Source organism: Aulonocara sp. 'chitande type north' Nkhata Bay, linkage group LG8, assembly GCF_057382095.1.
Source record: "Aulonocara sp. 'chitande type north' Nkhata Bay isolate Kocher_YH1m ecotype deep benthic linkage group LG8, A_spYH_male_GT1.1, whole genome shotgun sequence".
Lineage (NCBI taxonomy): Eukaryota > Metazoa > Chordata > Actinopteri > Cichliformes > Cichlidae > Aulonocara > Aulonocara sp. 'chitande type north' Nkhata Bay.
Genome location: NC_141351.1, coordinates 13501067 through 13528561, shown reverse-complemented (window position 1 = coordinate 13528561; position 27495 = coordinate 13501067). Strand labels below are relative to the sequence as shown.

The 27495-nt window shown below is 38.9% G+C and overlaps 2 protein-coding genes across 2 annotated transcripts in view; both read left to right on the top strand.

The window, feature by feature from the left end:
- The window catches only part of nrg3b (neuregulin 3b), a 211243-nt gene that overhangs the window by 43259 nt on the left and 140489 nt on the right, over positions 1–27495 (top strand). The gene's annotated exons all lie outside the window — the stretch shown is intronic.
- Positions 22600–24574, top strand: LOC147323353 (uncharacterized). Its single transcript, XM_086304864.1, has 2 exons — positions 22600–22947; positions 24103–24574. The coding sequence occupies exons 1-2, from the start codon at positions 22600–22602 to the stop codon at positions 24145–24147; spliced, it is 393 nt and encodes a 130-aa protein (XP_086160990.1). The 3' UTR covers positions 24148–24574.

The window sequence follows — 27495 nt, the reverse complement described above, 5'->3', positions numbered from 1 at the left end:
TGATTGCACAAATAAAACGTTCGCAGATCTTTCCAGGCATCATAGATCTATGCAAGCTCTACAGGTTTGAGCATTTTAATGTTACATCTTTGCTATTGCTAAAAAAAATAAAGTGCAGAGCGTCAGTTACTGTGAATTCATGTAATCTTTCAGTAGCAGATATGAAGCAGGGGATCCCTGTATTACTGAATGAGTAATGCAGACAGATGGCAGTAGACTGATCCTCTGTAATCATGTCAGGAAACGCTCTTCAAATAAGGCTTGAACGTGAAATTTTAGATTTTTAACCACTTTTTTCATAGTGTGCAAAGAATTTACATTATATAGTTGTATTCATTAATTTTAGTCTTAACTATTTTATAAACATTCCAGATGCTGATTCAACGTTCCTGAGAAGCCACAAAGGTCAGCATTGTGTTACTTTAGTAAGTTCCAGCTACCTTTGATTTAATATTTGTTTTTCCACTAAGCTAGGTTTCAGCTGTGTTATTTTTATGCATTCCCTCTTGCACCAGCTCTAGCCATAGGCGAGATGTTCTTGAGTTGTCCATCTGCAATATTGCTTGGGTGCCCTGAAGGAATTTCTTCTTCATTTTTGACCTTAAAACAGGATTTCATTTAATTGCTGAATTAGGGGGGGAAATCACTCTAAAGTCTAAATGGATTGAATTATAAATTTATGACTTTTCCTTTATCCAGGACCCTGAAGGTCACCTTCAATATCACATCATAATGTTCTGTGCAAACAGTTTTTTGGCCTTTATTTAATACCTTCTCTAAAACTAAAAGGGAGATTGGAACCATATTTGACAATTGGTCAGATATTAACATTAAGACTAACCTATTCAATTCTTCCAGTTTTTCCATTAAAAACAGCATTTTATATGAGACTGGTTGGCAGAGGCATGCAACCCTTAGGCCATAATGAAGGTTTGGGCTGTTGTGTTGTCACAAAGTAATAGCCAAAAGAATTATAATAGTTTTTTAGGCAAAACATAATTCCATATATAATTCATTAAATATCTGTAATGCAATTACTCTCACCAAATGCGCTAACTTTATGACAGATAATAAAAGCACTAGACTGATACTTGGTCTGAAAGGGTGAGTGTTTTACTTCACTTCATTTTTCATTTTATCTTTGTGAAGTGCAAAAATCAATATTAAAGGGATTATAATAAAATAAAATTGAAATTGTTAAATATAAGGACTTTTCATCCAGTGGTGAGGAAAGGGACGCTTCAACATTTTTAGAGATTGGATCAAAAATATACTCTGTAGCTTTACGTTATTAGTAGGTTATTAGTTAGAGTGTTTTAGAGTGCAGTATCTGAGGAAAACATACAGTGTCTGTTGTAAAAGCAATGTGAAGCAGAAACTGTGTTTACTGGAAAATATTGATGTAGCCTCCAGGTTTGAACACTAAAACACTAAAACCAATGTTGAAGTGCATCAAATCTTTGTGGTGGCCAGAAGTATGATTGCATAAGATGAGCCCATTTTTTACTATTTTTTCTTATTTATTACCCGATATTCCGAACAAATATATGTTACATTTATAAATAAATATACTAGTTAGAGTGAAACAGGTACATTTTACCCTGTGATTAATGTTTTATTAATGTCCGAATAAGAATTAGAAAACATTATTATTAATCCCAGAAGTAATACATTTTAATTAATACATTTAAAATAAATTTTCAGTGCAGCTTCAAGTTGTTTTTAAAGCTACACACACACACACACACACACACACATATATATATATAGATAGATAGATAGATAGATAGATAGATAGATAGATAGATAGATAGATAGATAGATAGATAGATAGATAGATTTAAAATTATTCTTGTGAACATATTATTTACAACTTCTGATGGAATACATTAGGACTTAATGTTTTTTTTACCCCTCTCTAAAGCCTCAAGCGTAATCTTCTCAGCATGAATACATTCTTAAACAAAAATGAGTTTGATGTGAATTGGAGGAAAAAATATTTTTTTGTGTGTTGACTGCAAGAAAAGGGAAGTCTAAGGACAGTTGGACAGGAAGAAAATGTGGATTTCACTCCTTTCAAATCTCAATCCGTGCGATGCTTCATAAGTAAACTTAAAAAGCAGAAAACCAGGCTTGCCTAAGGTTTGGAAGAGACCAGAAATGGTAAAACTCACTCAAAAGTCAAATAAGGTTCCTGAAAATGACTTACAGCCAGTTGATTATGGTTTCCTCCTACAGCTTTAAAAAAAATGCCTTTTTCTGCTTCAGCCAATCCACATGTAGGATACTATCTTACCTTAAGATGTCCAAAAACTGCGAGGGGATAGGTCAAGAGAGATGACTATACATGTCCACAGGCTTCTTATGTTGTTCTGTTTGTTGGACATATACCAGAGACATAACAAAGGTGCTGTGGACCTCAGCATCCTCATTTAAAGTCACACATAGAAGGAGAGGTGGTGCTGCATGAAGAAAAAGGGAATGCAGATTAAACTTGAGAATAATTTGGGATCTTTTCCTTTTAAACTTTAATTTACTCCTTATTTCTGCCTGAAATATGAACCGTGAGCTATTTTGTGTTGAGGTATGATTGTTTCTTGATGTATGAAAGAGCTGAGATACTCATATATTGCAAAAATATTATTTTAATACATATACAAGGGGACCAACATTATGTATTTTGGGCAGCTATTGGATTCTCAGTATTGTTATGGTGAAAGCCCTAGTGGGAGGATCTGAGGGGTTCAGCGGTGCTGTGGGGGATTGTACTTTACTGTGGGGGAAGTTCTCAGAGAACATGCAGAGGTGTGAAGACAAACAGTAAATTTTTAGGATTTGGAACAAGTGCAAAGAGGCTAGCATCTGTGTAATGTGGTGCCTTTTTCACATTTGAACAATAACCAGCAGCTGATTCATATGAAAATAGAGAGAACCGCAGTAGCTGCGAGGGTATGAATGCGCTAAAAGACAGACAGTGTCTGAATACATTTTTCACTGAGCTGATCTGTTTGTCAAATTTCAGAGTGCAAATATCACTCCAAGGTTTTTTCCATGTGGCCTGACATCAGTGGATAACAGATCCAAGCTCTGGGTGATGACAAAAGCTGCAGGGCCAAACAATATTCTCATTCAACTGTGGAAAGTTGTGCTTTGTCCAACTTTTGATATTGTTTTAGCAGTGGGCTGTTCTTCCACCTTTTGGTCAGAGTTGGTCACAGTTAAGCTTCACTGTGTTAGTTCCAATAATTTTTCATGTACCAAAATATGCCTGAGCATTTTATGCCTCTCAAGAGAACATTAATTATAGTAGAGATTTCATTCTTTACCTCACGTCTCTGTTAATGCCCGAGGATTCAGGGAAGCATGAAATGTTTTCTTTACATTTTGCACAATTCATGTACGGTGCACGGTGCTACAACGGTCGTATGACTTCATGCAAGATATGATGATCATCATGCAGCAGGACAAAATGTTTACCCAGTTGTGGCTTTAGCTTAGCTGAAATAAGCAGTGCTTTCAGACGTAATTGCATGAAATGAAAAGCTGCCAAGCGGCAGGTTCTTAAAATCAGTGTGCCGTGATTGAGAGGGAGGGAGGAAGCTTCTGAGCACAGCTGGAGTTCCTCGCTGAATGAGGCCCGCGGCTGTGGCACTGTGCGTGTAGGCTGACAGTTTTGTGGTACTATTTGCACATTTGTGTTGTCTTGTATGTTATTGAATATTATTTCGTGTGGGTGCATCCACAGGTCTGAAATTGGATATATGTTTGCATTTTGTGTGTGTGTGTGTGTGTGTGTGTGTTGGTGTTTGCGAAGATTTTGTGAACACTGAGTGCACGATGCACACATGGGGAATGAAGCAATAGGACATGTGAGTGCCCAAAATAAATTGCTTTTAGCGTGATAGCAAACTTATACAGTAGTATCATGGAGGAGGCAGGTGAAAGCCCCATCCAGCAGGTCTTAATTACATCACAGCCAGTCCTGACATGCTTGGGTGAACACTGCTGGCTTAGCAAGTTATGGTTACAGTGCATGCACAATAAGTCTAGGGGCAGGTATTTGGGGACATGTTTGCATTTTCTCTTGAGAGAGCACATACTTCTTAACATTTCTGCAATCCATTGGCTTTAAGAATAATATCTAGTATGTCTTTAAGAACTGTTCACAGCATTTTTTGCATTCTTAAATGTTTTGAAAAAAAACAGAGAATCATGGTTTAGTTACATGGTCTGTTAACACAGGTCTTTTGTATCAGGACTCATTAAGAGATTGCTGGTGGATGCTGACATGTTCCCTTTTTTTGCTTGTAAGTCTCTTAAGAGCTTGCACTAATAAATTAGTTTTGCACAGACACAAGTATGTAGATGATTACTAATTCTAAAGTCCAACACGCCTTTATTTGTTAACTGGTGAGGCTTTTATAGTGAGAATTAATTGTGCAGGGTGTAAAGATGAAATTCAAGTCAAAGTCAAACCATAAAAGCAGTATGAGTTTACAAAATAGGAATTGCTAATTAGTGGTTCAGATGTAACTTTTGCCTACGCTGTGAGACGGTTCCTGATGCGTCCATTACCCTCATAGTCCTTGTCCTCAGCGCTGTGCGCCACAAGTGACGTCATATCCGTTGGTGTAGGCCATGCTTTGGTGTCGTTTTGGCTCATATGGCTTATTCAGCCGGGTTCATTTCAATGATATACAGAAACTCATTGTACAGAGGGAGATGCTGCAACAGTGTGAAAAAACAAGACTTTCTGGTGAAAACTTTTGATTTTGTTGCTTCTGGTTTCAACTTTTGCACCTACACTGCTACTGATGCAGTGGTTGGGTTTTATATAAATGGTGATGGGGCTGCGGTGATGTCACAGTTTGCAAATGAAACGACCAATGCAGCGACCGCATTGGGGTCCAGCAGCCACTCACTACGCTACACAGACGCCCGACACACTACACAAAGAAACAAGCTATTAACCAGAAGGCAGATTTACAACAAAAATGTATTATTGAAACTTTTTTTTGTGAGCTGCTCCAAACAAATCACAAATTTTCACCATATTTTTCTTAAATATCTAAATTTGGCTCAATTATTATTGGCTGCATGACCAACAGAGGAAATGGGCTGCTAAGCAAGTGTTCAGCAAATTTTAATATGGCTTTCACTTTCATGCATGTAATAGAAAATATATCAAATATAGTGCAGATTGCTGAGATCAGCTTGTGCAGGCAGCAATAAAAAAAAGACCCACCAACTAACTATCTCAATATTTTCAAGCTTCAGTTTTACACTGTCATATTTGACCTCATTTGGATAAAAGGGTGCAGGGGTTTGCAAGTTAATGCAATTTGTTAGTTAATGTATAAAATGCATTTTCGAAAATGCACCAACAGCAAAAAATACATTTATTGACTCCAGTTAGCAGTTAGACCTAGCAGTCAGTGATATCGAAGCAGTCATGCTCCTGACTCTCAACGTCTAACTCCTAATTAAGTGGGGGAGAACTATCCATAGAGGCCAAAACTATTTTTGTACCAGGTTATAAGGACATTTTAATACGAGAGTGGCATGAAGATGAACTGCAAATTATTTTTACTCGAGGTTGCTGTTTGGTATCTGTTATATGAAGACAAAACACTGTGCATTTTCTATTTTTCTTGGTGCATACCTAGGTTTTTACTTGTAAAGTCACACGTCCTTTTACTCATCAAAATGTCATCTCATTTTTATGCATACTAGGAGAAGATCTTAAGTCCACATCTCAATATTTACGCCACTCGGCTTGACGCTTACCCTTGTGTTTTCTCGTTCTGCAAGCCTGCTTACAATAACTGCTAACCGTAAATGGTAAATGGCCTGTATTTATATAGCGCCTTACTAGTCCCTAAGGACCCCAAAGAGCTTTACTTATCCAGTCATCCACCCATTCAAACACACATTCACACACTGGTGATGGCAAGCTACATTGTAGCCACAGCCACCCGTAGCTGTCAACAAACCATGAAGCCCCGCCTTTCCTATGAAAACAAGTTGAATTTTACCCAAACTATGTAGGCAAACAGAGTGTTGCCATCTCATGAATGGTTAAGGTGGCTTAAGGTAAGTAAATTAGGAGTAGACTCATTACCTGCTTTGTAAAGTAGCCTAGACAGCGCCTGGAGCAAGAGCCATAAACACACCATTAACACAAACCTGCAGTGTATTGCTGCACTCTGTCCTAATTCTCTTTCATTACTCTCATGATTTCCCAGTGCCTTCATGTACTCGCATCCCTATACACAGTGCAATGTCTCAGGAAGGAACAACCGTCTTAAGATAATATTTTAATAACAAAGCTTGTTTAACTTTTTAACTTGTCATCAGTTTTGTAAAATCAGAATAATTTAGGGCATTTTCACTGATTGAAGGAAAATTTATAAATCAGTTACTTGCTCTAATAAGTTATTGACTGTATGTTGTGGAATTTTCATGAATAATTAAAATATTACAAATAAATGGGAATGCAAGCTTCTTCAGTTTCATAAACTAAACTAAACTCATTAATAACTACAACAAAAATGACGCTGTTATGGACACATTAAACATGGAAACCACGTAGCTTTTAATGCTTGAAGGATTTCTTGATTTTTATAGTGCAACATTAAGTAGAGTAGCATATATTAACAAAACAAAACAAATTGCACACTGTGCTAAATAAAAAAAGAAAGGACTGTGTGGGCAGCGTTAAATTTCCTCTCCACCTGTGAGGAAAATGAAGTCATTTCAGTGGATGGGCCATGTTTAATTACAGTGCCTGGTTAGCAAAGAAGATGGTTAGTTGGCATGTAAGACTCTGCATCTGTGTGAGATGTAATTATATCACCTTTGCCAAGAAATCTTGTAAATACGAAGCAACATTATCATAAATAAACTTTGTGATTGTATCTATACTGATTTGGGATGAGCATGTCTGTAGTTTTGCATGAACTGTGTTGTGCAGTGCTATGCTCATTTATTTAGCTAGCTTGACCTGGTTATTTCTGAAATAAGGTGGGGAGAGTTATAGTCCACACATAGTCGGTTAGACTTTTAGTTTTTCCCTGTCAGAAAAAACAACACAAAACAACAACAAAAAAACAGTTGCTACTTTGATGTCTTTGGAGAAATAGCATCAGGCGGTAGCTTGCTATGTTCTTCCTGTTGTTGAGAAAAGCAAGTTTGGGAAAAGACAAAACTTGACATTACTTGACTTGTGTCGTGTTCTCGCTTACTGAGAAATCTGGTAGCTGCTGTGAGAAATAAGTTCTGTGTCTGCTGTGAGCACACCACACTGTGATCAGAGAGCCATCAGAGAGGGTCAGGAGGGGGAATGAGACTTCTGACCTGAGGTCAGAGTGGATTAGGAGAGTGAAAAACAGGGAGCTGGGGTTTTACTGACCTTGAGTGGGAGCAACTTATCCTTATACCAGGTTGCAACTACGTACTAGCATCACAAAGCTATCCAATTATAATCCATTGTTTTTTTTTCTCTTTTTTTGGTTTGTGTGCCAAAACATAACATTATGGTTTTATAAGAAGTTAAACACCAGCTCTTTCCTTTAAAAAATATGTCTACGTTAAGCAGAGCTAACCAGCTGCTGCCAGTAGCTCTATTTTCTTTTCTTTTTTAATTTACAATTAAATCATGGGATGAGGGTAATGTCAGTCCTCTAAAATAATTCTTGGCACAAAAACAAGGCAAAAGTATTTTCAAAAATATCCAACTAGTCCTTAGATAATGTTTTGCAGAAACCCATGTGAGTGTTTTCGAGTCGAATCATGTAGTAAGTTAAAACAAGACACCTCATAGAGAGCAGCAAGTAGCATCATATACAGCTAATGGCTTCTCATCTATTTGCAAATCACAAATGCACAACAGTAGACCTGTCAAGTGGATGCATTCCTGCGATAGTGTTTTCTGAAAGGATAATCAAGACCAAAACCACATTTAAAGTGTTTTTTTTTTCTCAGCATGGAGCCCTTAGTCACCCTTAAAATCTCAAATACCTTCCCTTCGCCCACACTAAGAAAAAAAGCAAGTGAAGAAAAGAAAGAAGTGAAAATTACAGATTCCAACCCAGCAACTGAAGAGCAAGAAAGGTACTCCCACAGTAACATCATTTGAAGTGAGATGTGAAGACTGGAGTTATAGCTTTAGGAAACAGACAAATTTGGATCATCAACGCTGCGTTGCTCAGTCTTAATTAACTACATAATATATGAGTGGGAATACCTATAACGGGGACTTTTTAAATATCTATACTCTGCTCCGCGCCACCTTTGTGTGCATGTGCTTCTAGTTCGTTATGCAATTTTGACGGCTGTCAAACGGGTCGATGTAAATGCAACATTATTATGCACCACACAAGATAATATAGGGCTGGTGAAGGCCTTGCACCTTGTTTAAATGCAGAGCATGCACAGTATTACCATTACAAGATCTCTTTACCTGTCTCATAGGCTCTGCCACACGGTTAACACACTTGGCATGCAGAACAGAGAAGTAAATCCGGTTGAATCCAGCTGGTGAGCTACTCATTTGGCAAACTGAGTGGACTGAACAATGTAAATAAATAAGACTTATGCTGCATTTAGACATTATTTTAAATTAAATGGAATCTTAAATTAGAGCTATCTCAGGCAGGGGTCTTTGATGCAGTATGTGTTGTTACAGTTTAACTAGCTGAGTAATGACTGCGCATACTTTGCTGCGTGCACACTCTCTCCGCCACCTGATTCAATCGGTCCACTTTAATTACTGCAGTTATTGATTTAAAGACAGGTTATTACCTTATTCATCAGAATCTGCTTTGACCTGGTCAGTAACCTAGCACAACTAATTTAGGATTAGTTATGCTTTGGTACAAAGAGTATTGGCGTATACATATCGGGCTGTTAGACATAAAACACACAGTGACTATTTTACAGTGCACAGGAGGCTAGCTATTTTTGTTCTAATTTGATTCTGAAGGATGGAAGTGCAAATGGAATGGAAAGGGTCACCCCCAGTCTTTGGATGAGTGGCACCTGGAAATTGCAGAAATGATGTAGCCAGGAGATTTCTTCGACTGTTTGTGAAATTTACTGTAAAATAAATTCCCCTCTGCATCGTTGCCTCATGATTCTGCGTTCCAAAAGCACCTTTTTAGTCATTGGTTTCCTTACATGGCTCTGAAGCTTCAGAGACCATTTAGTAACTGACAGCAAGGGTGGATTTATTTGATTCAAGCGTTTGAAAATTCACTCTTATGCATATAATCACACAAAAGACTTGCGCTTGAGAAAATCAACTATCTCTGTAATTGATTACAGAGAAGGTGGCCTGCAAAAATTGCTAGTTTCTTTGTAAACTATCCAACTCTAAAATCAGTTATGAAATTTGATGACCTAGGTTTAAATATCACTGCTGCAGTTCCAGTTAATTTACTACTGTGTGGGCTCTTGTCAAGCTATCAGTGAGTGCTACAATTTGCATAAAGGTGTTTTTCTTTTCATTATTTGTTTTCAAATATGGAGTTTCAGGTCAACACTTGACATTGTATATACAACATATGGAAATAGGCATAATAGGTATTATATCAGGTTCTTTATAATGTTAATCCTTTTTAGACAAAGTACTGCACATCAGGAATTCAGAGACTCCCAACATGTGCATAGACAAAGTAAATTAAAAATTGTACACACCCACACAATAACCTTCCTCGGAATTAAAACTGGCAAACACACAACTTCCTTTATTTATCAGGTTAAAAGCCTCTGGAGCAGAATGCTGCTTTGTTAACAAGCTTTTTCTTCAGCTTTAATCAGTTCAGACCTAGTCAGAGATCCTTGGATACCATTTTCTTCCCTTGATTTCTTTAGTTCTCTTGCAGAGCATTAATCCTTTTGGCGCAAGAAATAAATGAACGGCTCAAAGACTGGCATTGAAAAATAAAAAAAGAGAAGAAAAAATATCAAATGATTTATTTTGGAAGCTCTAATTTAAATTTTATTCAAATTAAAAAATATATATAGTTAAATCTATGAATATTTCAGTACTCTTCAAATTAGTTCATTTCAGGCACTCCCTGTCTTAGTGGGAGCCTTTCATATACAGATAGAAATGTTGTCTTTTAGAAAAAATTAATTAGAGCCCTTTGGTAAAATAGTGGATGAATTTATATTTTATTCCCTACTGTATATTCCTGGGTCTATATTAGAGATGAAAATAAGCCTTTCAAAACTTCATGGCTTCCAAGCTTACTGTCTGTATGTCAAAAGATGTTGAAATGACAAACACGACAAGACCTTCATCGGTTAAATCAGATCAAATCTCAATTCATAGTCGACTACCCATATTTTCAGTTTCAGTTTCAATTTTATTTCTATAGCACATTTAAAAGTCTCAGGTACATCAAAGTGCTTCACAGACGAGCCACATTTGTGGGGTTACAGCAGTAAAGGAGCAGGAAATACAATTATCGGCAAAAGAAATACAGTTATAAAATGGTGATGTGACAACAAGCATGAACCGGGGAAAAGTTAAAAACTAAGTTGTTTGGAAGGCAAGCATAAACAGGTGGGTTTTTAAACGTGATTTAAAGGATTGTATGGATTCCGATGCACGGACATCAATCGGCAAGCTGTTCCAGAGTTTTGGTGCGGCAAAAGCAAAAGCACGATCCCCCCTAGTCTTCCGTTGAGACATTGGTTGCATTAAGAGCCCCTGGTTAGAGGATCTGAGTGCTCTCGTGGGGATGTATAGGTCAAGGAGGTCGATTAAGTAACTGGGTGCCAGGTTATTTAAAATTTTAACAGTATATAAAAGGATTTTAAAAACGATACGGAATTGACGGGAAGCCAATGAAAGTTGGCGAGGGTGGGAGTGATATGGTCATGTCTTCTGGTGCCGCTTAAAAGGCGTGCTGCGGCATTCTGGACTAGTTGCAGGCATTGGATGAGGGAAAGTTGGAGGCCTAAATAAAGAGAATTACAGTAGTCCAATCTCGAAGTTACAAGAGCATGAATGAGCTTTTCAAGGTCATTATGTCGTAAGTAGGGCATTGCCTTAGAAATTTGGCGCAGTTGGTAGAAGCTGGTTTTCACCACTGCAGCCACTTGCTTGTCTAATTTGACAGTAAACGATAGATGACTGGCATAGGATCCCAAGGTATCCGATAGCTGTTTCAAGGGCATGTGACTGTCAAAGATGATCATTTCTGTTTTGTTTTCATTAAGGGTGAGGGAGTTGTGCAGTAGCCAGTCTCTAACATCACGCAGGCAGTTGAACAAAGGCAATAGCGGGAACTGGAGATCCAAATCCAGAGGAAAATAGATTTGGATATCATCCGCATAACAATGGAAAGAAATATTGTGATTTCTGAAAATTTGTCCCAGGGGTAGCAGATACAAGGAGAACAGCGTAGGACTTAACACAGACCCCTGGGGCACACCACAGCGGAGGGGTGCGGAGGAGGAAGAATGATTCCCCATAGAGACAGAGAAAGACCTCTCAGTTAAGTATGATTTGAACCATGAAAGTACTTTGCCTTTAAGACCAACTACATGTTCAAGCCTTGAAAGGAGGATGTCGTGATCAACCGTATCAAAGGCAGAGGACAAGTCTAAAAGAACTAAAACTACAGGACGCCCTGCATCAACAGTTACAAGGAGGTCATTAAAAACTCTCAGTAGGGCTGTCTCGGTACTGTGGTGAGGTTTAAAACCAGACTGGAATTTTTCATTGATTCCATTTGCCTCTAAGAAGGATTGTAATTGCTTAAGAACTATTTTCTCTAAGATTTTAGCCATAAAAGGAAGTTTAGAAACCGGCCTATAGTTTGAGAGGACATTAGGATCAAGATTACTTTTCTTGATAACAGGTTGAACGACTGCATGTTTGAACACAGCAGGGACGCAGCCTGATAAGAGTGATGAATTCATTAGAAGTGAGATGCAGGGTCCTATAGTGTTCAGGGCATTTTTGATAATGCGAGAGGGAATTTACACCTGCCAATTACGGCATTATCGCATGCACATTTTCAGATCAGCTAGCAGGTGATCTTGGATGTTGGTTACTTGTAAGCTAGTTTAATGGAACAATTTATAGACGTTGGAGGTTGTCGATTTTTTTTTCATCATCTTTGAAATGCTCTGAACAATTCTCCAGACAGCGGGGGTAATCACTGGCAATTGAGCTTGGATGGTTTCTGGTTATTTGTAGTGCTTCACGCCAATGCAAAGTACACATTCACGGGTTTCCTTCACTACACGCCATCTCGCCTGTTTATGTTTGCCTCTGCCTCACTCCGCTATTACCAGTGAAGATATAACAAGCGCAGACAGCGGATGTCGTGTTGGGTATCAGTAATGCTGGTACGATAAGAAGCCGGAGCAGTACAGTTAGTCTGAGAACACAAGGATAAGAGACGATGTGTAATGATGCTCCAAATAACAGAGGCAAAGTAAGCTCTTGACTCACGCAGTGCTGTGGTCACATTACCTTTTGTGACTCACTTCTGTCTCAAGCTTTTTATTTATTTGACTGTTGGCTAGAGCTATGCCAGTGATCCAGATCATCTTTTAAGTGATCACACACAGCCTGATAAAGGATTTTATTTTATTTATTTATTTTTTGGCAAACGAATAGAAAAAATGTCCAGAGCTTTGCAAAATAAAGTGACCTTTTGAACGCATCTTTTTTCATGTATGCATTTGAAAACTTTTGGAGTTTCTCTTGAGCAGAATTGTTAGACTGCCTGTTTCAGTATTTAACAAAATCTTCCTCGAGGTAAAGTCATATTAATCTCTGAGCGGCAATTTAAAAGCACCATCCTGCTATTTATTCATAAAATGAAATGTAGGCTTTATAGACAGGGGCCTAGTTCAAAGCAAGTTCAAACCCAGTCTTCTACAGTCGCCCAGTGAACAGCTCCACTGAAGGGGCTTTAGTTTAAATAATTAATTCAAGGCATGGAGGGGTGCCACATTTACTATTCTTGGCTTTGGGAAATTAACCATCTATGTTTTGCCTTGAATATTGAATCTGTATTGGTTGGTATCTGTTGCTATAGCCAGATTATTGAGATAAGAAAATACTGTTACGTTACTTTATGGTTGTTTAAAGCAGTGTTGCAATAATGCACTATTAAATTCAAACACAACAGTAAGCATTGTTGTGGCAAAGCCTACAAATGCCCAGTATAGATGAAATATAATCACAAGGGGAAGGCCTCGCTGAAGATAAAAGTTGTTTTGCAATTAAATACGAAAAGTGTGAAAACCATTTAAATAAGTAATAGAGTTGAACTGGACCTAAAACAGGGCAGTTGTCATTCGACGCACTTTAATTTGCAGATAATGAAAACTATAAATACGCATCGCTGTGAAATTACTTGAAAATTTTTTTAAGTGGCACACTTGCATAGGTAAGAGAACAAAGACAGCCAAAAGCACAAACCTGGCTCAGTGGAGGAGCTCTGGCTTGTCCTACAGAGCTGCAGCTGCCAGGTTGTGCTCCACTATGCTGGATGGAGTAGCCCTTCTCTCACAATTGGATGGTAATGAGAGTGACTGACGGGGACGCTTGGAGGGGCTGCCAAAAATAATGTTTTGTGTTCCTCTCCCTCTCCTTGCCTCTATGTCATTCTGTCTTTTGGTATACCTCTCTTTTCGCTTTCATATGTTCTCTCCCTGATTTACCACTATAGTCGGAGTCTGAATGACCCCAGCAGGGAAGTTTAGTCACTGCAACAGAAATAAATAGGATAGAAAATAGGGCAGATGTCATAAATGTAATGATTTGACAGCAGGTACAATTGTCTACGTGAAGCCCTGCTGTCGCTGTATTTGCAGATTAAAGTTATAAACAGAAATGTGTCTGTCAAAGTTTGAAAAATGTTAAGAGTGGGAGGCATGTTGAAAGCGCGATGGCACCTGGTTACAGTATTCATAACCCTGCGATTACTGCGCAACATTACATGGAACATCTGCATGAAGTGACTGCAGAGCTGTAACAATGAGAGCAATGGCTTGTGAAAGTAGCATTGCTTTAAACCCCTGGCCAACAGTGCAAAATCCTGACTGCAGATATGTGCCTTTACTGTTATACAGCTGGGATTACAACATCTGTTGTTGTCAAAAAAAGGCAAGACCACATTGCTTTTCCCTTGCAAGTTTCATTCTTTCTGTCAGCCTGCATTCTCTGGAGGGCTTCCAGAGCTGTTGCAGAGTCTGATGTATTTCGGTATAGGCATGTCTTAGTGAGGCACATTAAGCTTCTTCCTCAGTCTACCTCATTATTTCCACTGAGCACTCACCGAAATGGACAGTTTGCCTTTCTTTTTCAATACTGTTCGTATTTCATTTATGAAGACGGATTGAAAGCAATAGGTTAAGTCTTCGTCTACCAGTTCTTACCTTAACCACTACAAGGATGCCTTTTCCTTTACTTTTATTGATATTATTATGAAAAAGAGCTGCACCACATTCTCATGGGCAAAGCAAAATATTCATTCAAAAGGAAAAAGAATGATTTTTATACCTCCAGACCTGCAGTGGATGCAAATCCTGCTTGCACCGCTGTTATGAGCTCTGCTGTTTGCTTTTGGGCTGCTCCACCCCAAATTGAGTGTGTTGTGCTTAGCTTCTTTCCTGTCTCTTTACAAAGACTGCATCAAGGGAGAAGGCAGAAGAGTGGAATAAAACATTTTTACCTCAGAAAATGTACACGACCTGTTTTTGTCCAGTTATTCTAGTGCAGTTATGAAAGTTGCATAGGGAAAAGTATAGCTGGGCCACAAATTCATTCAAAACTTCAGTCAAAAAACCAATAAAGGACACATCTCATCCTCAACCAACCACGAGACCAACCCTATGCTCCGCCTCCTCTGGCTTTATCCAGTCGTTAAGTGATGACGTGACGGATCCTACTTCTGGGCCTAAAGTAGTCTGTGTTTAATATGGCTTTTGTGTTGTTAACATGTTTAATGTTTTGTATTTTCTTCTATTTAATCTCAAAAAGCTCCTAAAACAGTCAGTGATCACTGTTGACCTCCCTCGGCTTTTATTACCGATAATCATTTATTTAAGCTCAGTTTTTAAAACCTTAGGATGTAACTACAGCCCAGCCCAGCATCAGTATATGAATGACTAACCTCGTATTGTGGATGGATTATCTCAGTTATTCTCTTGGCTGAAGTTTGGTCCTTTTACAGCATCCTGCCATGCGATTACATTTGTTCCTGACCACCGAGAACACTCACATTAACTTTTATCGAGTGGAAGAAAAGTTAGCTTGTTTATATTATGCTAACATAGCTGTGTCGCTAGCGGTCACGTAGCACATCATTATATACCAGCTAGCCAAACTTCAGTAACCCTACAAACGTCACTGCTGTTTAGTTTTCTGTCTTCATTTATGTTGGAAGTGATAACAGAGCTGTACGTTTTAATTTGTTTCCAAAACCCCGCAGTCAGGACATGCTATATTGTATTTAGACAGAAGCTAGCGAGCTAACTCCCTGCTAACTTCTAACTCCGTTAAATGCCATAAATTCCGTTTTCATGGCTGCCTGGATGTTAAACTCAATTGTTACACCTGGTAGAGCAGAACGCTGATCATTTTATTAAAGATGAAAGACTTTAGACAGTTTTTCAACTCTCAGTAATGCCATAGTGATTGTTTGATATATGGACCTGCAGCGGAGTTTAGGCCCAGACATGGCTAGTGACGTCAGACTTAACGACCGGATAGTCCTGCAGCAATTCTTCAGCAACCAATCAGAGAGAGAAAAGAGCAGGTTAATAAAGATGACAGCAAAACACCACAAAACAATGACTCGACTGACGTCCTATGGTTGCATGTAACAGATCCATAGAAAGCTGTGAGTAGCACTGATGGATGTGCACAACTTCATTACCTAAAGCCGTCTGCCTTTTACATAAATTACTTAGTTTAGCATTGCTATTAAAACGCTGTCACCTGAAACAATTCATTTCCATCACATGCTAGACTCCAAGAAAATCTATATAGTGGACAATGTTTGGTAAAACTACTGAAATCTTAATCATCAAGAGTAAGTTTCTTGTTCCAAACTACACATCATCTTAAATGTGAATTTTGTCTCCCTTATCCACAATAGAAATGTTAGCATTGCAAATGTGGAAACACTCATGCGTGTTCGTTCTACAGTCGCTGGCAGTCGACCTGTTTTGTCATTTAGGTATGGGGACGTGTTGTATGGGAGTGTAATGGGAAATAAATTAAAATGACATCTTGAATCAGAATCATTTTAATATGAAAGTGGGAATGGATGCATAAAGATTTTTTCTCTTGTACTTGCTGGGCCTCCTTAAATGAGGGTCTTGCTACTCAAGGGAAGCAGTAGAAGTGTAAGCTGCTATACAGACAAATTCTAGATCAGTTAGGCTTCGCAAACCAGTGATATCAGATCCCATGATTGTCATTTTATCTCAATAAAGATATTAACCATTTAAAAAATGTGATTCATCAAATAACATCAAATTTCAAAATGCCCTTAGTGACCAGGGAATAACGTCACAAGTTTCCATCTGGGGATCATCTTATTCCCTTTTGTGCTTTGATTCTTTCTGCTTCAGAGATTAGATAAACAATATGGTTCATATTGACGTCTTTCACTTTTTGTGCTTGCTTCGATGTTTTAAAGTTTTTTTTAAAAAAAGAGTGATATAACTGTATGATTAGATGTTGATTTATTGATGCAGTTCAATAAAAATGTATTTAGGGTAAACATGGATCTCATAAATAGTAGGAGGGGAAAAGCCAAAACTCAGCAGAGGTAGGGTTAGAAAAGTAGAGGCTAGATAAGAAAGGTTGACAGACAGCACACTATTGAAAGCAGGAAGCACGAAGGGGACTGGAGAGGTCATGTTGGCGACCAGGGATCAGTGATTAGGCCAGTGTCAGTGGGGTGGGGTCTGCCAGCTGTGCTGCCTCAGACAACATACTTGGTGGATAGGAGGCCTTCTGCTCTCATAAAAGCACAGCTAAATGTCAAGTAAATTTCAAGAAATGCCAGAAAGATCAAATAGGAATTAGAACCACCAGATGCATAGAAAGCCAATAAATCTATGTATTTATCATGCCACTTAAAACCCTTTTTATTTGTGTCACAATTTCCGCTGCGCAGGCATTTCACGACTTTATTCTATTTGCAGGAATAATTGCGAGATCCTGATTTGAGCTGACAGCGAAGATGTGGGGGGTGATAGTTCACTTGTGTGAGCTCACTTTACCTCTGCAGGCTATGGGTGCTTCTTTCTAGCTGCTATGCTTGATTCAGCATAGTGAGAAATAGGAACCTTAAAACTTTTTAGCAAAATTCACCTCTGCTTAAAATCTCTTCTTTCAATCTTTTGCCTTGCTGCGGTGTTTTTCACCTACATACCATATAAAAATGAGCAGATTGAGCTGTCTGGTCCTCACTATCCCACACTATATCACAGTGCACAACTGGAAAGAATGAGGACTTGCAGTGAATAACAAAATGGAGCATGCAGGTAGGCGTACTTTTAGAAATGAATTTAGAGGAACAAGTCATTCTAAAACCCCTTTATCCTAGAGATTTTAAACTTCACTCAGAAACAAAAGTGAAGAAAACTTACTTCATCCAAGTACAAAATTTAATAAACGTACAGCATTTGGGAGATTAGATGTTAGAGCTGTGCCATATCATGTCATCAATCTAGACATTTATTTATATGAAAAAATAAATAAGGGTCCTCTACCAGAGGCCTTGATGATCCTGCAGTATATTTGCTGATCCTATGACTTCGCTCTTCTGGGCAGGACTTGGGTGTTGTTCCTGAGATCTGCTGGAGCCACTTGCCCAGTTTGGGGTCACTTCTTCAGGTGGTCCGAATATCAAATGGACCAATTTTGCCTTCACCATCCACATCTTCTCTAGCGTTTTCTCTAGGCTTTTGGAATTTTTTCAGATTTCATGCATTCCTTTTTCTTGATGCTACAATCACTAAATGTAGCTACATCTATCATCATCTTGCTCAGTTCAGATGATCCTTTATGCTATGCCCGCCACTTGGTTATTGCATTCCATGCATGCCCTGCCTGCTAGCATCCTGCACCCGTCTGTTATGTGCTGCGATGGTCTCAGGAGCATGACCCCAGGGTTTATCAGTCTTGTGCTTAGGGCCGTTTTATATGGCATACATGACATAAAAGTGCAAAACAGTGGATGGAACTTACTAATGTGGGTACATGATGGAGAACCAGGGCTTGTAGCAGCTGATTACAAGGCTGGACCCTGGTTACAACATCCTAGGTAGAATATATTTTTCAATTTGAATTTTATGTGACAAAATTGTGCTCGGGTCTAAAGATAAGATTAGGTTACTACTGTTAAACTACAGTGTTAAAAAGAGACAATCTTACTGTTGTACTTACATTTGACTTATGCTGTGTCACTCTATATTTCTGACACTACTATTTTATTAAAATGCTGCTGCATGTGGCACCTTGTGGAAATAGATTCACACTTTGAATTACATAATGTGTCATCACTGACAGTAACTCACTGTAATACAGGCTACTACACACAAGGTGCAATTGTCTATAAAAAAAGTAGATCAGTATTTTTTCTTTAGAAATAATGAAATATTTATTTTGTTTTTGAGACCTTATTGCCCAGTCCTAGTGCTAATTTCAACATATATTCAGCTATTGCAACCATGAGTTGACTATAGCTCAGGATGTAGCCCTTGGTGCTTTAGTCTTTACTATAATATTGAATGTATACTATAATATTGCATTTATATTTAAGTAAGTTTAACACTGAAATTTAACTATATTTAAATAAGTGTGACAGTCATAACCTGTCAAAACCATCACAGACCAACAAATCTAATCACTTTGAGCTGAAGGCCAGTTTCACATATTTATTGCCACACGACATTTCTTTTTTCTTTCTTTCTTTTTTTGTTTCAATGTAACAGCAATTCGGCTGAAAACTCAGTGAAACAAGCAATCCATTTATTTGTGTGATGCCTCCTTTTCTGTAATGACTCTGATCAAAACAAAGCATTGAGGAAGACTGCACCTAAAACAGTTTCATTACTGCAGTGAACTCCCTGCCACCAAGAATGACGAAGCTCCTCAGTGAAGTGCTTTCTCCTTAAAGTGCAAATTCTTGGGAACACTCTTAATGCGACTACAGTGTTACCTCAGTTAAACTGCATGGCGAAAGCGAATTGGTTTGGCATGAATGCAGTGGCAGATTTGGTTTGTTTGGTGTGTTTGTTTAAGCATTTCTATGAAATATAGATAATAGAAAATGATTTATTTAAACACAGAGTGGAGTTCAAGCAGTGACATTTTAACATTAACTTTTATTTACTTTTCCACTTAAGTGGTAAAAAAATGTCAAAATTAGATGACATTGTTAGCAACTTCCAGAGATTTAAAAAAAAAAAAAAGGTTTTCAAAGAAATTTCAGGTGTGCCCATTGTTCTGTTACAAGTAGAAATATTAGAGTTACATTGAGAATCTGTTTAATACCCAAGATCTAGGTTGTAAATGAAGAGCACGCCTTTCAAGTTTTGCATGTTCTCTGCTTCCAGACCAAAGCCCCTTTTGTGTTTGTGATTAAGGTGCCACAGAATGCTTCCTAGAAGTGTCTTTTAAATCCTCTAACAGCACTGACTGTTTGCCCAGGTACATCCCTCAAATAAGCCAGCAGAGGGCTCAGCTGCTAGTGGGAAAGGAGGGATTTAGATACTCCCTTATGAGGACAGCCAAACCCCTGTGATTACTGCTTAATCCTCTCCGGCATATCATGTGCATCATGGCAGCGCAGTGAGCCTTTGTGACATCACGGGGGAGGCAGATGTGAGGCTTTTCAGTCCACATTTCTTTCATGACATCTCTACTTGTCTCTTACACAACAGTTTTCTTACTATGTATTACCTCTCTCAGCTTTCTTTTTTTCCTTCCTCTCCTCACTTCCTCCCTTCCTATTGTCTGATGGGTGGGGAGAATGGGGAGGAGAGGTGAAGAGGAGATCAGTGGGGATTATCACTGTCCTGAGAACATGGATGGATTTGTTTGCCAATCTTCGTAGTTGGATGTTGTGCCAACCTGCCCTCGACTAATGGGACAGCAGCGAACTGTCGTGGCACAAGTTGATATCAGTCAAAAGCTCTTAACAAACAAAACCACCCACTTGGCGACCCGTGTGGGGCAATTTTCTTAAGCATTGTTCCATTTGAGCAATGAATTCATGCACATGCATGGCAAATAAAAAAACAACAACAATACATTGCACACGAGCATGGGTAGAGGGCATGGGACACAGCAATACGAAATTCAAAAATTAAACCTGAATCCTCTTATTAAAAAAGATTAAGCTCCCCTTCTCTCCTATTTTAATCTGCCTCTCTGCTGTCTGTTTTGTGTCCCGTCATCTATCGCTCTCTCAGTCTTTCAATCACGCCAGCTTTCTGCTCTGGTCAACACCAATGCCACTGAGGTTTTGATGGCGATCTTTAAGGAAAAATGCACTTGCAATCAGAATACTGTGTAGACAAGCACTTCAGGTCTAAACGCCAGTAACCAACTGTTATGTCTATTTTAGGACAATCTAAAATTATGTGGATCTTTTTTTTCTTTTACAATGTAAAAATACACATAGATTTCTTTTCTTTTCTTTTTTTAATTGTTTGTCAAACTGAGCAACTCACCTGAAAACCCAGACCCGAGTGTCTTTGCTGGCTACAATTGCTTTTTCAATCTAAACCGTTACCATAATACTTCCAGCTGATGAATGTCACAGGTGTTAGCAGCAAGGAGATCATCAGAACTGATTATTTATGATGCGTTTCAATAACTATGGATACTATCCATATGCGCTGAAGAAGGACACCCACAAGCGCACGAAAAACTACACAAGCAAAATGGTGACTAGTGCAGCTGCCACAATATGTGTACTCTCCCTAAAACGGTCGAGGCAGATGGCCCCGCCCCTCCTTGAGCCTGGTTCGTCCGGAGGTCTCTTCCTGTTAAAAGGAAGTTTTTCCTTCCCACTGTCTCTAAAGTGCTTGCTCATAGGGGGTCATATGATTGTTGGGGTTTTCTCTGTATGTATTATTGTAGGGTCTACCTTACAATATAAAGCGCCCTGAGGCGACTGTTGTTGTGATTTGGCGCTGTATAGATAAAACTGAATTGAATTGAACTAGATAATGAAAACAGCAATTGGAGTAATTTTCGTTGTTTTGGGATATTTTGCCATTTATTCCATATGCTAAATAGTTTGCAATGAAAGAAGTTACTTGGGATTTTCAAATTGATACCGTAGGTGCATCCACTAAAAATCTGGGATGAGATTTTCTGTCAAGGTCAGAAAATCTTATGAATGCAATAATTCGGGAACAAAGCAGCATTGGAGTTTGAATCTGATAACATAGGTGTATCTACTACGAGGCTGAGGGGTACGACTGGCCACCACCAGTATTTGCTGCTGCCTATCTTGGCCAGCTTTCCCTTGAAAAAGAGGTTTTTAATCTTAATCGGATCTTTCTGGTTTAATGAAATTGTTGTGTTTAAGTACTTGGGAGAATCATTTTGTTTTGTTTTGTTTTTCTCTTTTTTCACCATGGTATAAATTAGATATAGAGAACAATGTTATTCTGCTGGCACTAATAAATTTCTGGTATTGTGACATCCCTAATGATTAGATTATATCAGTCTATATTTCCTGACAGCAAATAGCTGGGATGACCACTTCCAACCTCAATATATGTATCTTTTCAATTAGCATACAGTTATTATTTTAATTATTCAGCAGTTATCTGCTTTTTACCAGAATTTAGACAGATAGAAGAGTACCAATTTAAATCATACATAACTATATAAAGATATACTGAGTAGGTGGTTAGCTTGGCTGGCAATATAAGAAAATCTGAGCTCTGTCTGGCTTTGTCTAAAGGTGACACCAAGCAGCAACGTCTGGGACTGAAAAATGGAGCCAACATGAAAATTAAAACACAGTTTCACTAATGGTCACTTGAGGCTTGCTTCTAAAGAGAGCCATTTCCATGGATTTTCATGAAAAATTACCCAATTTTAGAGCAGAAATAAAAATGCTTCTAGTCTCGTTATAATAATCAAATGTGGCAAACAAAATTTTAATTTCAATGCAATTTTGTTGGCATTTTCACAGTTGTCTGGGTTTACAATTTAACAAATATGATCTCTGGTTACTTTAATCTATAGACCTTGGCGATGCTAAATTGCAAATCTTTCAGGTTTTTAAGGGTGTGTGTGTGCTTGCACAAAATGTCAATCATTTGCCACAGGGCAAAAAATTCTAATCTAAATCTCTGTTTAAATGATTCTGAATCTGGAGACACCTAAACATCATGGGATCACATCAAATTTTAATTGGGTTCCACAGGTTTTATATGCATGTATGTATGTATGTGTATATATATATATATATATATATATATATATATATTAGGGGTGGGGTCTATCACACCAGGCAAGACCCCAGGTGTAGGCTGTGTAAAGATGCCCCAGAGACAATCCAGCACATAACAGCAGGGTGCAAGATGCTAGCAGGCAAGGCATACATGGAACGCCATAACCAAGTGGTCGGCATAGTGTACAGGAACATCTGTGCCGAGTACAACCTGGAAGTCCCGAGGTCAAAATGGGAGATGCCCCCAAGGGTGGTGGAGAATGACCGAGCTAAGATCCTGTGGGACTTCCAGATACAGACGGACAAAATGGTGGTGGCTAACCAACCGGACATAGTGGTGGTAGACAAACAGAAGAAGACGGCCGTAGTGATCGATGTAGCGGTTCCGAATGACAGCAATATCAGGAAGAAGGAACACGAGAAGCTGGAGAAATACCAAGGGCTCAGAGAAGAGCTCGAGAGGATGTGGAGGGTGAAGGTAACGGTGGTCCCCGTGGTAATCGGAGCACTAGGTGCGGTGACTCCCAAGCTAGGCGAGTGGCTCCAGCAGATCCCGGGAATAACATCGGAGATCTCTGTCCAGAAGAGCGCAGTCCTGGGAACAGCTAAGATACTGCGCAGGACCCTCAAGCTCCCAGGCCTCTGGTAGAGGACCCGAGCTTGAAGGATAAACCGCCCGCAGGGGCGTGCTGGGTGTTAAAAAAGTTTATATATATATATATATATATATATATATATATATATATATATATATATATATATATATAGTGGTTGTCCTCTACTGCCTTCTAGTGGTTACAGGATTGGACAACAGAAAATCAGAATCCCAGGCCCAGGACATCAATGTGCACCAAAGACATACCGCTGCTTGCTCTCACAGATGAAAGAAATGTCCATGCTATTCACAGAGGCATGTTAGCTCAGCATAATTTGCCAAACCTTGATAGCAAATACTCAGTTTGAATGGAGGCATGGCTGTATTTCACAAAAATCACTACTGAATGTTCTAAAACAACTTTTCATCATGAAATAACGAGTCTTTAAGGCCTGAATCAAACCCATTATCAATAGTGTTTTACTCTTGAAGCAAGCACCCAAATGGGTTTTATTGTAAGTAATAACATATTAAACAGTTTAGCACAACAAAGCAGAATCTGAATTATAGTACCTGTTTATTCTGCTTTTAAATTTAGGATTGTGGCACATGTAGGAGAGTGTGGTTAATTGTGTGCTCTTGCAGACAGAGTAGGTCCTTTGAAGGTGTAATTTATTACATTTTATTCATTGGTTCACTTGCTAGAAACTATCTATATGAGTTATGCTAAACTTTACTGTGTATTCACTTACACGCTTACTCGCTTCCATTTCACCCATAACAATAAAAACTAAATTTATACTGTGACAATGTAAATAAATGTGCATAATGAGAGTGAACACCTGATATGAAGACACATAACACAAGTGTCAGGTTTTAACGGAGGAAATAATAATCATCCAGCTTCAGGGGTTAGCTTCTGAACGGTACAAGACCCAAGAGAGCGTTCGAGAGAAAACACAGTGGTTAAGATTTCAGTGATTTATTTTTGTTTTCTTTTTTTTTTTAAGTAACTTGAAACCTGTTCTGTTTCCTCAGGCAGCCTTTTTATCTCATGTGATATGTAGGAGTCCGTGCTCTTAGAGGGCAGATGAGCTGATGCAAGAAACGAGGTGTCGCCAACAGTGGGCAGGCGGTCGTGATGAAGAGAAAAGGATGTGGAGATTTCTTGAGTGCAGCTCTTGGACTGTGAACAAAGTGTCAAGTAGAACATGGGTGTTAGCAACGGGAAACACACAGGATGTACTCGCTTACCTCTTTTAAATGTGTTCAGCCACAGAGCACTCGGAACATTCACTAACAAAGTTACAAGCATTTTGGATCAAATACGCAACTTTTGAGTTTAGCAGAATGCACTTTTTCTATAAACAGTCTAAATTTTAGGGATCTATCCTGTTAAATTGTCATTTTCTTGTCATAAAGAAACAGGAAAATAAAACGAATTCTTGCACCCCTATAGACTCACCTCTGTTTCAAGCTCAAATATTATTATTATACAGGAAATACTACAGAAATATGAGACTTCTTACCTCTCACACTGCTGTCACACTCACATAGTCTTACAGATGCCTGCGCTATGTAATTTTGAAGACATTTCCAATATCGGTAAACCAGGAAGCACATACATTTTTGAAGCAAAAATCTCAATAAACGATAAAATAAAAATTCCGAAATCTCACCGTACCAAAACCAGAGAACACGTCCTTTTTTCATATGAAAAGCAAGTCGCCTGTATTTTTTATTATTACATGCTCAGTGAATTTGTTTGCTGCTGAGCTGCAGAATTGCATCCTATGAAAGGCAGATAATGAGAACACAAGGGAACACACAGGAAATGTAAGCACCAAATTATGTAGTACTTATAGTTACTGTGAAGGAGATGTAATGGTTGAATAAGGTTGCAGAGATGGCGCACTAATTTGAGTTGCATGTGTGCCAACCTTTGTGTTGATGCCATTGGATATTGTAGGAAAAACAAATGAGAGCAGGGAGGGAAAAATCGATAATAGATGCTTGAAGCAGTCAAGTGACACTTCACCCTCCAACAGCGGGGTCTGAAGTGGCTATTGGTAAGAGCACATTGGCTATCTGGCTGGTTTGCTGTCAAAATTTCTCATTGACTGGAGATGATTGTGCCAATAGATTATTAGACACAATGATGGAAGTGACCGGAACTGCAGAGAGCTGACCGTGCTCCTGAAGTGAAAAGCCACAGCGATGTTTGTGCTTGTGGGTGATTATGCTTGTTTTAGTCGGTTGTTGCATGGCATTGGTTGTAGTATCATGTTTCTAAAAGTAATCTCTGCTTTGGTGATGTGTGTGGAAGGCGGGGGCTTACTGCAGAGTGTGAATGATAGACGGGGTGCCAGCGTGGATGGATGAAGTGTGCTGGCAGTCCTGACGCTTCTCTGTGCCAGAGCTCTGCTCACATTGTTCATTCTTGGCCTCTGATCCATGCGATCTGAAACAGAGGTGCTGACTCCAGTTAAAAAACACAAAAAAAAACCAGAGCACCTTTAGAAAAGAAAGCTACCCCCTACTCACCATTAGACGTCATGGTTTAAAAATAGATCCTCTGTGAAGGAACACACTCTCTCGTCTGTCCAAATCTCATCCAGTCTGTGCTCCTCAAATTTGTCCCCCTTTATTAGCCCAACAGGATTATGATTACTCTCCAATTACGGGGCCGTGCCAGCCCAGTCTCAATGGGTTTCCATCTGATCCCAAAGGCAGAAATAAGCCTTTCAGTAGCAAGCTGCTGAGACCTGGAGAAATCATCCTTCTATGCGTAGTCTCTCAGTAATGCTCTCTTAAGTGCAGCTTTGTTATTTTACCAATATGGGCATTGCCAAATTTTAAAAACAGATACATTGTTTTTAAAGTCAGGTCCTTTGTTGACCTTCAGTAGTATCCAGGATTGCTGTAACACCAGGAAATGCAACTCACCAAGCCTTACACTGCTTTGAATGAATATTAACAGGTAGAAGGCTCCGAAAGGGCTCACAACCATTTTCAAGGATAATAAAGTATATTTTTAATCATTCAAAGGTTTTCTTACATTCTTACATATTATATTTCTTACATATTATAACTCAAATACCGAAGCTTGCTTTTGTCTTATCTTACGGATATTGCAAGTGTGCCTGCGGTTATCAACCTACACTTTGTTCTTTCTAAGCCCTATTAGTTTGGATTAAATTTGAAATCTGTTACTTCGACCAGTATAGGAAAATTAATTGAAACTGTAAGAGAAAAGGTACCAGTCCTTTTTTGGAGCAAGTTATTGGCGCACTATTAATTTCATTTGCCTTCGAGTAAAAATTTGAAATTAAAATCTATTCAAAACTTCAAGTCAATTTAAATCAAGTTAACTGTTAACTGAAAGTACAAGCAAGTACAGTTTCAGTGAATATGACTATGCAAACAATGGGAATTCAAGATAAATACTGCAGAGCTGTCCGTCGCCAAAGGATACGAATTCAGGTCATGACTCTGCATGTTACTTTCACATGGCCAGGGGAGGCATCACATCATATCATCTAGCCGTAAGTGGACATGTTTGTTCTGACTAGTCCAGAGGATCATCAACCTCTCGCCCTCAGTTCCCTCCTCCAGCCACAGATAGCCCGCACTTCAGCCCTGTTTAAACAATTTTGAGTGACTGGCTGCTCCTGTCAATGTCATCACCTACTAGAGTGAGATCATGTCTCATCCTCCCACCCCGCAAGCAGCAATCTCACTTGAGAGCAGTGTGGGAGTGCTGGGGAGAGAGAGAGACACACAACGATTTGAAAGGGTAGAGACAGCGGATTGCGTGCGGGGCCTACGGCCTGGCTGATGTGACGAGCTGGTGCAGATTCTGTCGCTCAACAAATCAAAGAATACAGTGGTGGTGATTTGCACCGAGAACAGGCTCCAGGTTTTCTTGATCCCTACGTTTTCGCGGTCATAGGAGCAGAAACGGCAAATATCCCATCAGAAAATAAAAGATTCACATCCGCCTCTCCCAGGTCCTCATAGCATAAACTGACTTCTATGCTCAATTACAGTTTATGCCAAACGAAAGCTGCCACAATTAATGTTTATGACTGATTAAAAATTCAAGTGTTTGTTTTATGGGGCATTGACCATGATGTTTGTTTGAGGGCTGTAAAGACAAAGTGTTGTCTTGCCATTGCTGTGAATTTTAATTAAAGCTTGATTGTTCGTGTTGTTAAGGACATTTCTTACATTTCGGAAGTTCAACAGTAAGTGTCTTGAAAGTGGGTAAGGCCAGTCATGAAGGCACAATGTCATATCCACTCTAATATATTTGTGAGTATTGATGCCCTTACACTTCATTAATTAGTGAAATTCATCACAGCCCGGGAACCCACAATACGTTTTCTGCCTGCACACTGATGATAATGTCTTTTGTATTTTCAGAGGCTG

Excerpts from the sequence above, each read along its gene's own strand:
- LOC147323353 (XM_086304864.1), top strand. The coding sequence starts at position 22,600 with ATGCTAGCAGGCAAGGCATACATGGAACGCCATAACCAAGTGGTCGGC. Across the intron at positions 22,948-24,102 it reads AGAGGATGTGGAGGGTGAAG|GCAGCCTTTTTATCTCATGT; the intron begins GTAACGGTGGTC and ends CTGTTTCCTCAG.